The following is a 12,016-nucleotide window of genomic DNA, read 5'->3' on the forward strand; positions in this document are numbered from 1 at the left end:
ATTCCTTGACTTACTCAAAAAAAAGGATACTAAACTTTTTTGAATCCATAGCAAAGGAAAATATAGCAGGGGAAAAAGTTCTCTTTATGTACATCTAATTTCCAAGATTGTTCTGAAAACATGTCTTTGGTTATTTTTTGTGATCTATGTTGGTTTTTTTCCACTGAGATGTAGAAGTATGGAAAGAGGTAAAAATTTCTTCTGAAACTCCATTATGCATTTGCAAAGTTTTCCTTAACAGAGGCTTATGACTGTGGCTGCTTTTGCACCAATGCCTAAGATACAAATTGCCATGGCAGTGCTATGGAAAGCAAAACAGGTGGTGTTATCAGGCAAAAATGAGGACAGTGGTCAGACAGTAAATGATGTGTTACATTAGTGGGTTCTGTGTGCTTGGTCAGAAGAGTTGTTTCACTGAAACTCTTGTTTCAGCTAACAGGTTGTTAGTAATTTCAATGACTTTATATTTCACCCTGCATGGGATAATCAGATATATTTCAGTCGTGGAAGTGGTCCCACAGACTTAGGTTTCACTCAATTTTTTACTGACTGTTGATTTTACTACCAGTTAAGTACTTTGGGTATGTTACAGCACACAGTGCAACACTGCCTTTTCACTAATTTTCTTATGTGACTGAACAACAGGAGGTGAACTTCAGCATTTTGAGCTTTAGATGTCAGTATGGAACCTGTCCATGCTATACTGAGGCAATAAGAGTTCATTAGGACCTTCTGATGTACTCTTCAGTGACTGATTCGTTGCACAATATGAAGATTAGAGTGAATATATGTTCATATTCATATATGAATATGAATATTCTTAGTGCTTCTGCTAAGGAGGTGAAACCTAATGCCCTTTACAGAGATTGTTGTAAGGGCTTGACATATTCATGCAAAATCTCCTAAACTTTGGGTCAGTAACAGGTTAGTGGCTTCTGGTCAGCCAGAATGTTTATTACTGCGTGGATAGGCATTATCCAGAATCACAGCTGCAGTCAGTTTTGGATTAGTTTGCTGTTTGTGATAGCAACACTGAGTATCTGATGATATTTCCCATATTCCATCAGTAAGGAGTTTGTCACTTCCAGTGAAGAAGGCGATAATGAGCTGATACATGTGTGAACATCTGAAACTATACTTCCAAAAATATAGTAAACTGAACTTCTGCAGCTATACTTCCAAACAGAGCTGGTAGAATCACTGAAACATGGAACTGTTGAGGCAATTTTCTTGTTTCTAGTCCTGACTGACAGTTTTGAAGTCCAAAACAACTTTTAAACCAGTAAAGCGTTTTGGGTGTGTTAACACAGTATACTCTCATACCAAACAGCTGTAGTTTTTCTTGCACTTTTGAAGCTTGCTAAATAAAAAAACTAAATGTCTTTCTGTGCTTTCTTGACAAATTTACTGATTTTCTGAGCAGTAACTTTTATCAACCAGTGGGATTGGGCTGTGCTGTTGTAAAAGTGGCAACTTCCAAGTTACCCATGGATCAGGCCAGCATCATCTGGCAGATAGCACTGGTGGGGTTTTGTTCTGAGACCTATAAAGATGTGCTCTTGATCAATACTTCCTTAGTCTTTAATGAACTGCTCTTCAAGATGAGCTCAGTTAAATCTTAGGGCCCAGCCTTAAATAACTCCCTATCTGGCATGAGGTTTGAAATTCAAGGAAGTTACATCAGATCACTTTACCTTTTATCATGAGTTTTATGAACCTATTCAAAAACATCTTACTCTGTTATGTGTGCAACTTCTGTAGAATCATCCTTATACTAAAAGAAATAATACTTTCAAAACACTGTGTCCAGCTACTACTGTTTACAGTTGACTTCCCTTCCCCCCTCCTAGATGTCAGCGTTTCAAGAATTTAAAAATATTTCTTCAGAAGGCTGTAACATACAGAAATATGCATTGTAAATATATTTCTGGTTTAATTTTCTGTTGTGTTAGGTGATTCAATGCCTCTCTATTCCAACTGGCGGTTGAAGGTGATGGAGCACAATCAAGGAGAGCCTCTCCCTTTCCCACCTTCTGGAGGTTGCTGGTCACCACTGGTGGATTACTTGCCTGAAACTTCTCCTCCGGGCATGTCACTTCACAGGTAGCTGTTTTGGCAATGCCAGTGGCAGTTATTTATGTTTCCATTTGTGTTGCACAAATACAGTCATTTGAAGATAGCAGATTAAAGGGCAGTTAACAATACATTTGTTTTCTGTGGGTTTTCTCACGGGTCTAGCAATTTAAGATTACTCAAACTTTTAATCTGGAGGATTAAAGTGTTTCTATTTTTATTATGAGCCTTCATCTTTTGCCTTATAACACAGCTTTGTGAATGTTTATAGACTGAAGAATACAAGTTAGAAGCATATGAAGCTCTTTGCAGCTCTTTGTAAAGTTCCTGTTACATTCTTCTAACATTCAATTTTTTTTTTTTAGATGCAATATAGCAGTGATTCTTTTGACTGATTTGATAGTTGACCACAGTGTAAAGGTGGAATGGGGAGGATACTTGCATCTTTTGCTTCATGCGATTTTTATAGGTAACTAACTTCTTACAGAAATACTTGGAGTAACTTGAGGAATTTTTTTACCATTGTACTGAAATCCCATTAATTTGATAATATTTACAGTATTTTTAAAAATTCAATTAAATGTCTTTCAGCTTAATTACTACAATGTAGATTTTTTGGTGTTGTTTTAGGGCACTTTGTTTAGAAGCTTTTACCTCTTGTAGAAGACACAGTAAAATTCAATATTTTGCTTTCTGTTTTTAAGTGTGGTAATTTTCATACGGAGCACAAATGAAGTTCTTACTTAAAATTCTACTTACTTAAAATGACTTTGTACTTTAACCTTATATTGGATTATCAGATATATTTTAATCTGATCAACATACATTTTGTTAAACTATATGCTGTTTTTTTCTCTATTGAAACACTGAAAAAATATTGTTTAGAGAATTCTATATTTGTTACTTGGTAAAGTATAGCAGACCAATTTGAATACTGCTGTTTTTTAAATAATGTAATTCAATGTGCCCTTTGAGTGTCATAAAGCCTCTCTGTTTTCCTTCTGTGTTAGGTTTTGACCACGGTCACTCTGAAGTCTATGAGCATTGTAAACGACTACTTTTGCATCTGCTGATAGTGATGGGCTCTGGCAGTAATGTCCAGTCTGTTGCTTCTGTCCTACTCAGAAACAGAGAGTTCAACGAGTCCAGGGTGCTTACTGTCAAACAAACTACTCATTTAGATTACACTTTCACAGGTATGCTTTTCATTTATTACATCTTGCTTGTTGAAATGACATGGGAAGTTACCTGTTTCTTACAGGCATTAATCACATTTTTCTTGCACATTTCTTGCAAATATTTTCCTGAGGCCTTGGCATTAAAATTTCTTTGGATTTTAATGAAGTCAAAATGAATGGAGTTCTCATTGGCACTTTGTGCTCAGTCGTCAGAGTTGGGAGCACACTTGTATATGAGGAATAGTAGTGGAAATCAAAGAGGGAGATCTGTGTTTTGGAAGTTTAATACAGCTGTTTTCATGATGCCTTTGAAAATAAAAACCAAGAAGATACATCTCTTACTTGTTTATAGCAAGTTAAAATTTCCAAGTTTTGTCAGCTGTGATTGCATTCTTTATTGCCTATCAGAATATATTTTGAGATACCACTTTTTAATATTCCCTTTAACTTTCCAATATTGTAATTATACTGTATACTTTATATTTCTGTGTACCTCTTTATGAAGGGAATATTTTGATGGTGAGACTGTATTGTAGTTTCTATTAAAATAGTTCTTTGTGGTTTTTTAAAATTTAGTATTTCATATTATTTCAGTAGGTGGCAGCATATTGCCATACAGTTATTTGTTCTCTTTTGCTCACAATGGTTTTATTACTTAGCAAAAGTAGTTGTCTGATTTGGGAATTTGGTTTTTTGTAGCAATGAGGAATTAAATTCCACTGTGTATAGTGGGAGGATTATTGTATAGGAATCTGTTCAGCAGAACGTTAATGGTGCATCTACACAGTGGCATGTACAAACCATTCCCTTCCTAATCTTTAAGGGCTTGGATAAACTGTCTAAACTGGACACAATAAAACAAAGATGTTTGATAGAAACTAGAATAAGGTCAGCATCAAACATTTCCAGCTGGGGACTAGAATAAGGTGTTTACAGGTATGAACACCTAGCACAAGGTTGGACAAGCTAATTTTAAATTTTATTTGAGCTGACTAAGCTCAAGTACCCCAGCCAAAACTCTGTGCTTCTATAGTGAAAATCTGTGGTGGGTTAGTGAGTCTTAAGCTTATTTAAAAACAGGTGCTGCAGTCAAGGGCCCTGCCAGTTTTCCTTGGTAGTTTACTTTCCCTCAGCCCTTCATGGATGGATGGAAGGGCAATGTGAGGAGTCATTGCTGAGATATTTTATTGTCACGTGATTCTTTATATGGAGGAGAAAAATCTTCTGGCCACAAGATTAAGCTAGCTTCAGAGAAACTTTGTGCAGCCACAGGGGCTCTGCTCAGAGTCCATTCACTAGATAATACTCAATGTTCACTGATTTCAAGTACTGTCAGATTCAGTGGGACTGGGTTTTACCAAAAAAGCTGCTCATTAGTAAGAAATAGTCTGTATAATTTTGTTAATTAAGTTGAGATGCCTCAGAAGCTGATGAGCTCTGATACTATTGGTACAAAATCAAGGATAATATAGAGGGGTTTTAAAAAGGGATCTAGCAGTTTCCAATTAAAGTTCATATAAGTCATGTGAAGAATTTGCATGTATGAGACTTGGTGATTTCATTGAAATTATTGCATCCATTAATTTATTCTCTTCTAAGTATTCTCATTACATTTACTAAGTTATTGATCTTTTTAGAGGGCTATTTTTTCCTTTTCTATATTTAATATTAACTGTCAGCTTAAAAGTGCATAATCCTCTTGTTTCAATTTCAGCAGGTGTTCATGATTTTATACCTGATTACCAGCCCTCCCCAATGACAGACTCAGGGCTTAGTTCAAGTTCTACCTCTTCTAGCATCAGTTTAGGAAATACAAGTGCTGCCATTTCTCAACTGCACACCACAATCCTCAATGAGGTTGACATTTCAGTAGAGCAGGATGAAAAAGTGAAAACTCTTATAGAATTTATTACCTCAAGGTAAGATTTCTGTCTTTATTTTTGTTGAGACATATTTTGTGGAAAAATGGCAAACCTCTCACTATTTAGCATCATGTTTTCTAATTCTGTCTGTTTTATCACAAGTACATGTTTTCATGTGATACACATATGAAAAGCTCTAACTTTTCAACACTTTCAAAGAATTTTGACCATCCTTTCAAGTCCTCTCTGTTTAAAAGTATTTTGCCATGTTTTATTCTGAATTAGGGCAGGAATACATTGAGATTATTAGAGACCTGAAGATTTCTGTGCAGTTTAGGGATTAGCTAGTAGTAGAGAGCTGGCTATTCAAAAATGATGAATTTGTTGCACAGGATATTGGTAAAATCATCCACAGTCATGCAGTTTATGTGATAGTTTATATTAAGCTTTGAAGATAATGTTAATCTGAAATCCTACCTGTTCCTCCATGCTTTGATACTTTTTCTTTACCTCAGCCTAAATTTATAATTCTGTGGCATATCAATGGAAAGGAATTGGGAAGAAAGGAAGTTAGGAAGTGCATAAGGGTGGTAGTTGTACTGGCTCTTTCTTAGAGTACTATTTATTATACTATAACTATACCTTCCATCTATTGCATCTGTTATGTACTATAGCATCTCTTCCATCTTCTTAATCAGTTATTTCAGTTGGAACTGATACACTGCTTTTCACTTTGGCTTAACTTCTTGTATATTGTGTGATATTGGTCAGTTGTCAAAATTCCTACCAATTCGTGCCTGCGCTTCTAGATGGTTTTTTTAATGTGGTACATAGTAGATTCTTTTGCAATTAACCTTAAGGTTTAAATTTCATTTAAATATTATTAAGGACAAAGGCTGCATTTTATACTCTCTTTACACTATTTTTGTATTTTTTAGAAAAAGAGGCCCACTTTGGAATCATGAAGATGTTTCAGCCAAGAACCCTAATATAAAGAGTGCTGAACAGTTAACTGTGTTTTTAAAGCATGTGGTATCTATATTTAAACAGTCTAGCTCAGGTATGTTAGCAAACAGACAATACATGATCACATATACAAGACGGTGAACTAAATAAATACTTTTAAAACATGTAAATGCATAGGTTATCTGTGAAATCACTCTAGGAAATTACTGCTTCTAAATAATAGTTTTCTTGTGTATTGCTCACTTCAGCTCATGTTTCTGTTATGACAGATTTAAATATAATCTTTTAGGAATGGGATAAAGCATCTTATTAATTTATTGTGACCAGTTAATATTCTAATCATAAATGTTTTATTATCTACGAGTCTCTCTAGCATTAAGTATTTGGAATACATGTTTATATTCCTGTAAAGATTTTTGAGACTAATACTTCTTGAGAAAAATGTAGAGGATGTGAGAATATTTTAAATTTGGGAATGACTGTGGCAATTTACTCTTCAGTAAACTCAAGTGGATTTGGTTTTTTATAAAGCATTGCTTGGCTGTTTATTTCCCTTCATAGGAGGATATCAATTGGAACATCGCCTCAGTGAAGTTGCTTTGCAAACTGCTCTGTCGTGCTCCTCTCGCCATTATGCTGGGAGGTCCTTTCAGATTTTCAGGGCTCTGAAGCAGCCTCTCACTCCATCTACACTTTCTGATGTTCTCTCCAGACTAGTAGAAACTGTTGGAGATGCAGGAGAAGAAGCTCAGGTATTTCAAATTTTGCTCCTACTTTATTAGAAAACTAAGTCTGTCTAAATCATGTATGTGCATTATTAGCAAAACTTAAAAGCATTGTTTTATTCAGTTTTTTTTATTTTTAAGTGTTTCAAATGTGAAACAGTTTCAATCATGACACTTCCTGAATTTCACCTAATTAACTGAGGAAAAATTGTTCACATTCTCTTCTACAGCAAGAGGCACTTTCAGATTTTGATACATCTCTTTACTGTAGACGCCACCTCTTTCATTGTTAGAGAATACTGAGATCAGCCATATAAGAAATTACTTATTTTTGTTTTCTTTTGTTAAGAATTTTATCTGATAAAGTGTTAACAATCATTCAGCTTCATGTCATTGTACATCTTAAGAGTTTATCTAATCTTTTAATACTGCAGAATAAGTCTGAATGACTTTATCCTTCAATCCATCCTTAAAAAATGCAAACTAGAATTAATTCAGTAAATGCTTATAAATAAATTGAAGTTTTTCCTTGTCTGGAAGCTGTACTGCTAAATTGAGCTGTCTCGTGAGGATTGTGTTCTGATTGAAGCACGAAATAATTTAGTTTACTGCTACTGATTTTATATTTTTATATTACTACTTAGTAGATTTTCTGTGATCTTCCTTGTGCATATTGCATAATTTATAATGGCCTGTGGCTTTCCCCAGGGTTTCGTCATAGAGCTGCTTTTGACTTTAGAATCTGCTATTGATACATTGGCTGAAACCATGAAGCATTATGATCTGCTTTCTGCCCTTTCTCAGTAAGTTCTTTTATTAGTCAATCTTTATTATGCATTTTTGTACATTTGAATTATTAAAAATCTGTATTATAAATGTAATTAAATAATTTCTTGTCACCTTTGCAGAATAATTATATCCATATAGCAAAATTGCTTGCTCTGGTATGTTTTTATCATTCTGCCTCAAGCAAAACTTGTAAGAATCTAGATTTCCTGTAAGGAATATCTTATTGCCTTTCTGATTTACCCTCTTGGGTTCAATTTAATATTGTAGAAATGGAGTTCAAGGAGTTTCTTATGGCTCAGTTCTGAAATATTGTCAGTTCTTCTTAACCTTCTTGAATTTAAATGCTCTGCAAATGTTGGTCTGTCTTAGGCCTCAAGTTTGTTGTCCATATATAAAAAGTGTAACTGAACAGTCTGAGTCATTTGTGTGTCTCATTAAAGTTTGAATGGTTACCTTGATGACTTTTTATCAAACCAAAAAAAATGCCTAAATGTGCAGACATCTCTGTATTTGTTTGATTCCCTTGCAAAGATTTTGAAAATGCTGAGATTTCTAGGAATACATTCAATTTCCCTGTATCAGAATAGGAAGGTGTTGGGTTTCCTAGGCTAGATACCTCAGACAAATACATGGTAATAATTGTGTTAATTCATTCATTTCCCTACTTTTATCACATCTTTAAATAAGTTGGGATGCTAGATCATCATTTACACATAATCTTTTACATGCTATGGGCTAATTTTTCCAATTTTACTATAATTTTATGGTATTCTGGGATTGTAACAAAAAGATTGGGTAGAAAAGATAACAGGATACTGCAGTGTTGTCTTAATGCTGTAAGGATATTTTAATAATAGATACAGAAATCCTGTATTTACGTGCATTATAATACTCTTAGGATGATGAAACAGAGTATACTGCATGTGTATGTGATTTGTGTAACTCTTTCTTTCTTTCTTTCTCTCTTTCTCTCGTTCTTTCTTTCTCTCGTTCTTTCTTTCTCTCTTTCTTTCTCTTGCTCTCTCTCTTTTTCCCTTCTCTCTCTTTCTCTCCCTCTCTTTCTCCTCTTTCTCCTCTCTCTTTTTCTCTCCCTCTCTCTCTTTCCACCTTCCCTTCTTCCCCTTTTCTTTGTTACTAAAATTTTTTGTTATTAAAATGTTTGGCACGTAACAATGTGTAATACCGATTTTATTTTAGAACCTCGTACCATGATTCCGTAATGGGAAACAAGTATGCAGCTAATAGGAAAAGCACTGGACAGATAAATCTAAGCACAAGTCCCATGAATAGTGGCAGTTGTTTGGGATACTACAACAATACAAGGAGTAATTCCTTGAGACTGAATTTAATCAGCGAGCGGAGAGGCGACCGGCGACGGAGCAACACACTGGATATAATGGATGGAAGGATAAATCACGGTGGAAGTTTGGCAAGGACTAGAAGCCTTTCCTCCCTGAGAGAGGGAGGGATGTATGATGTGCAGCCAACTACTGACCCTGTCAACTTGATGGCCACCATATTTTGGATTGCAGCTTCGTTGCTGGAGTCAGATTATGAGTATGAATACCTGCTGGCTCTCAAGCTACTCAACAAGCTTCTTATTCACATGCCTCTGGATAAATCAGAGAGTCGGGAAAAGATAGAAGAGGTGCAGAATAAACTGAAATGGAATAACTTTCCAGGCCTTCAGCAGCTTTTCCTGAAAGGCTTTACTTCAGCCTCTACACAAGAAATGACAGTTCATCTCCTCAGTAAACTCATCACAATTTCCCGGCATGCTTTGGTGGATCCTTCTCAGTTAGCAGGTACCTTTAGTAAATATGTGATAAAAATCTGTCTTTTCATTGAATTAAGTAGAGTCAAAATCAGTAGTAATTGTGCTTTTGCCTTAAAGAAACACTCCTGTAAAATGGTTTCTGCAGTTGTCTGTATTACACTGCTAAAAAGTGGGAATACATTACAGACTATGGTTATCTCACGAGCAAGATTGCATGTAAACTTTATTTATTGACTGTTGTTTGCGCGTGGTTGTTTACAAGTGAGTTTTAAGAGCTGTGTATTTTTTTTTCATTATCTTATGCTAACTAGCTCAAATAGCCCTGTTTACACATTTTTAGAAACAATGTGACATAGGACCTAAAACTATCCAGTTTCAAGGTGGTTTTGATTAATTGGCCCTGTGATGATTTTATTTTCATAATGCATTTTTATACCTAACACAGATGTATCTATATATATTGTTGATACATGCATACATGGGTAAATGTATGTGTGTATATAATTTATATATCTGTGTGAAAGTATGTGTCATGCTGTCGGAATTTTAAATACTGGCTAGCTTCACATTAAATTAAGTCATTGAAAACCTTAAGGACTCCTATAACTCTGTTTATGTATGTGTTTAGGATTCCCCCTAAACATCTTGTGCCTACTTCCTCATCTGATACAACATTTTGATAACCCAACTCAGTTTTGTAAAGAAACAGCTGACAGGATAGCAAAGGTATGTAACATGATGCTTGGAGAAGTATCCAGGAGAAATATATATACCAGCACTGTTTCTCTATTTTTTGGGGTCCCTTTTGTAATACCTTTATGTGATTCTAATAGTAATGTACACATAACTATAAGAGGCCATATTTTAAAGATGTGACCCAGTCAGATTTATGTACCTGGACCTTGTATCAACCCCTGAGTTTGTTTGTTTCTTTAATTTATTGTGTAAAATTTAGATTTCAAGAACAAATTTTCTTACCAATGATATCAATTACTTTTTCTTACTTGTCTGATTTTTCTACTTGTAATTTTGAATGTCAACCTAATCACATTTTAAGCATGCTTCCTAATTTTCTTACAAGAAGAAAGTGCTTCTTACTGATAGAGAAGAAAAGGTTGTATGTTCTTTCTTTCCTTCGTACACAGTAAAATACACCTTGAAATATTTCTGAACTGTAGTGGCTATTAAAGAAGTACGTGGTGCACAGCAGCTGTTAGCCAGGATGGTGTTGCACTGGCCTGGCAGAGTCTTTTAAGGCGGAATGTGGAAAGGGGAATAGCAAAGAGCTGTGTGGCACAGGAGCCACAGGCATGCACCTCTGGCTGCTCAGGCTGTGACATGTGAGCCACGAAAGCACTGAGGCTGTGCACAGGCTGACTCAGAGCATGGGCCTGATGCACGTGCAGAAATCACTGCTGCCCTTGAATACTTGTATTACCTGAGTGAGGGATATTGGTTGATCATACCAAGTGTATAAATAAATAAACTTGGAACATGCATGCCACAGTACCAAAATTCAACCGAAACTGTAGGTCAGGCTTGTGTGATTGATTTGATTTCACTTACTAGAAAATAACTGAAGTGAAATCCTAGTAATTAAATTTTAGAGTGAAATTTGGGAGAAGTGCATAATGACTCAGGAATTCTTGGATTTAAAAAATTACTTCTGATATAATTAAATATGGTTTTGCTTTTCAGGTTTGTGCAGAGGAGAAGTCACCAACTCTTGCCAATCTGGCTCATATGATGAGTTTATACAGTACACACAGTTATTCCAGAGACTGTTCTAACTGGATTAATGTAGTGTGTAGATACTTGCATGACTCTTTCTCAGATGCCACGTTTAACCTCATAACTTATCTTGCAGAGGTAAGGTTTTACTGGAAGTATCTCATATTGACAGTTCATTGCCAATTACTATTTTCTCATGATTCTGAATATCAGGGGGAATACAGCATATCTTCTCTAACAGGAAAATAAAATGTTCTAGGATGTAGAAAAGGTGCCATTTTGGAGTGCAGTAATTTATAAGTACCTTGAAATTAGAATCCCTCTAATGACAGATCTCCTTTTAGGAGAATGGTGTATGGTATTAGATGTTTATATTCTATACTACATGAATATACACTGTCCTGGCTTTAGCAAAATAAGCTTAATTTAAAATTTTAAGAGACCTTCTTTAGTCAAGTGCATATGTCTTTATCGCAAGTTTAAAAATTAATTGCAAAGTTCATTTGTAAGTAGTGCATAATGTAGAAAAAGATAATTTAAATTATAGAAATCAGTATATTATTTTGCTGGCCATTCATACAGGAAAACTGTTAAGTACTTTGTATGAAAAGCTTGTAGAGCTTTTCCTTGAAGTGTATCACTTCAAACTGATGGAGGCATTTAAAAAAATTTGTTCATTCTTACAAATGACTTTATATATATATTTTTGTTTGTAAAACTGCATTTACCGACCTTCCTTAAGGTGTTGCTGTAATTGTTTTTCATACAGTTTTAAGACTTTTAATTACTATGAACTTTTACTTAGTGAAAAGTGTTTTACTATTAAATACTTTCAATCTGTGCTAAAAATATGTCAAAATTCAGGGAAAAAAATAATTAGGACAAAAACCATTGCGCTGTTGTATTACTGGTTTT

At 34.9% G+C, this 12,016-nt stretch overlaps 1 protein-coding gene across 11 annotated transcripts in view; it reads left to right on the forward strand.

Annotated features, from left to right (window-relative positions):
- Nucleotides 1–12,016, forward strand: part of FRYL (FRY like transcription coactivator) — a 159,742-nt gene that overhangs the window by 113,978 nt on the left and 33,748 nt on the right. For 8 of the 11 annotated variants that reach the window (XM_074541522.1, XM_074541521.1, XM_074541523.1 and 5 more), the window contains 10 exons: nucleotides 1,953–2,103; nucleotides 2,439–2,542; nucleotides 3,084–3,269; nucleotides 4,966–5,170; nucleotides 6,052–6,173; nucleotides 6,641–6,831; nucleotides 7,513–7,607; nucleotides 8,791–9,398; nucleotides 9,999–10,096; nucleotides 11,069–11,239. In XM_074541522.1, the coding sequence (XP_074397623.1) occupies nucleotides 1,953–2,103; nucleotides 2,439–2,542; nucleotides 3,084–3,269; nucleotides 4,966–5,170; nucleotides 6,052–6,173; nucleotides 6,641–6,831; nucleotides 7,513–7,607; nucleotides 8,791–9,398; nucleotides 9,999–10,096; nucleotides 11,069–11,239 (1,931 nt within the window). The remainder of the gene's footprint in view (nucleotides 1–1,952; nucleotides 2,104–2,438; nucleotides 2,543–3,083; nucleotides 3,270–4,965; nucleotides 5,171–6,051; nucleotides 6,174–6,640; nucleotides 6,832–7,512; nucleotides 7,608–8,790; nucleotides 9,399–9,998; nucleotides 10,097–11,068; nucleotides 11,240–12,016) is intronic. The other 3 variants (XM_074541524.1, XM_074541517.1, XM_026795287.2) reach the window with 1 other exon arrangement.

The sequence above is a fragment of the Zonotrichia albicollis genome, chromosome 5 (genome assembly GCF_047830755.1).
Source record: "Zonotrichia albicollis isolate bZonAlb1 chromosome 5, bZonAlb1.hap1, whole genome shotgun sequence".
In the NCBI taxonomy this organism is placed as follows: domain Eukaryota; kingdom Metazoa; phylum Chordata; class Aves; order Passeriformes; family Passerellidae; genus Zonotrichia; species Zonotrichia albicollis.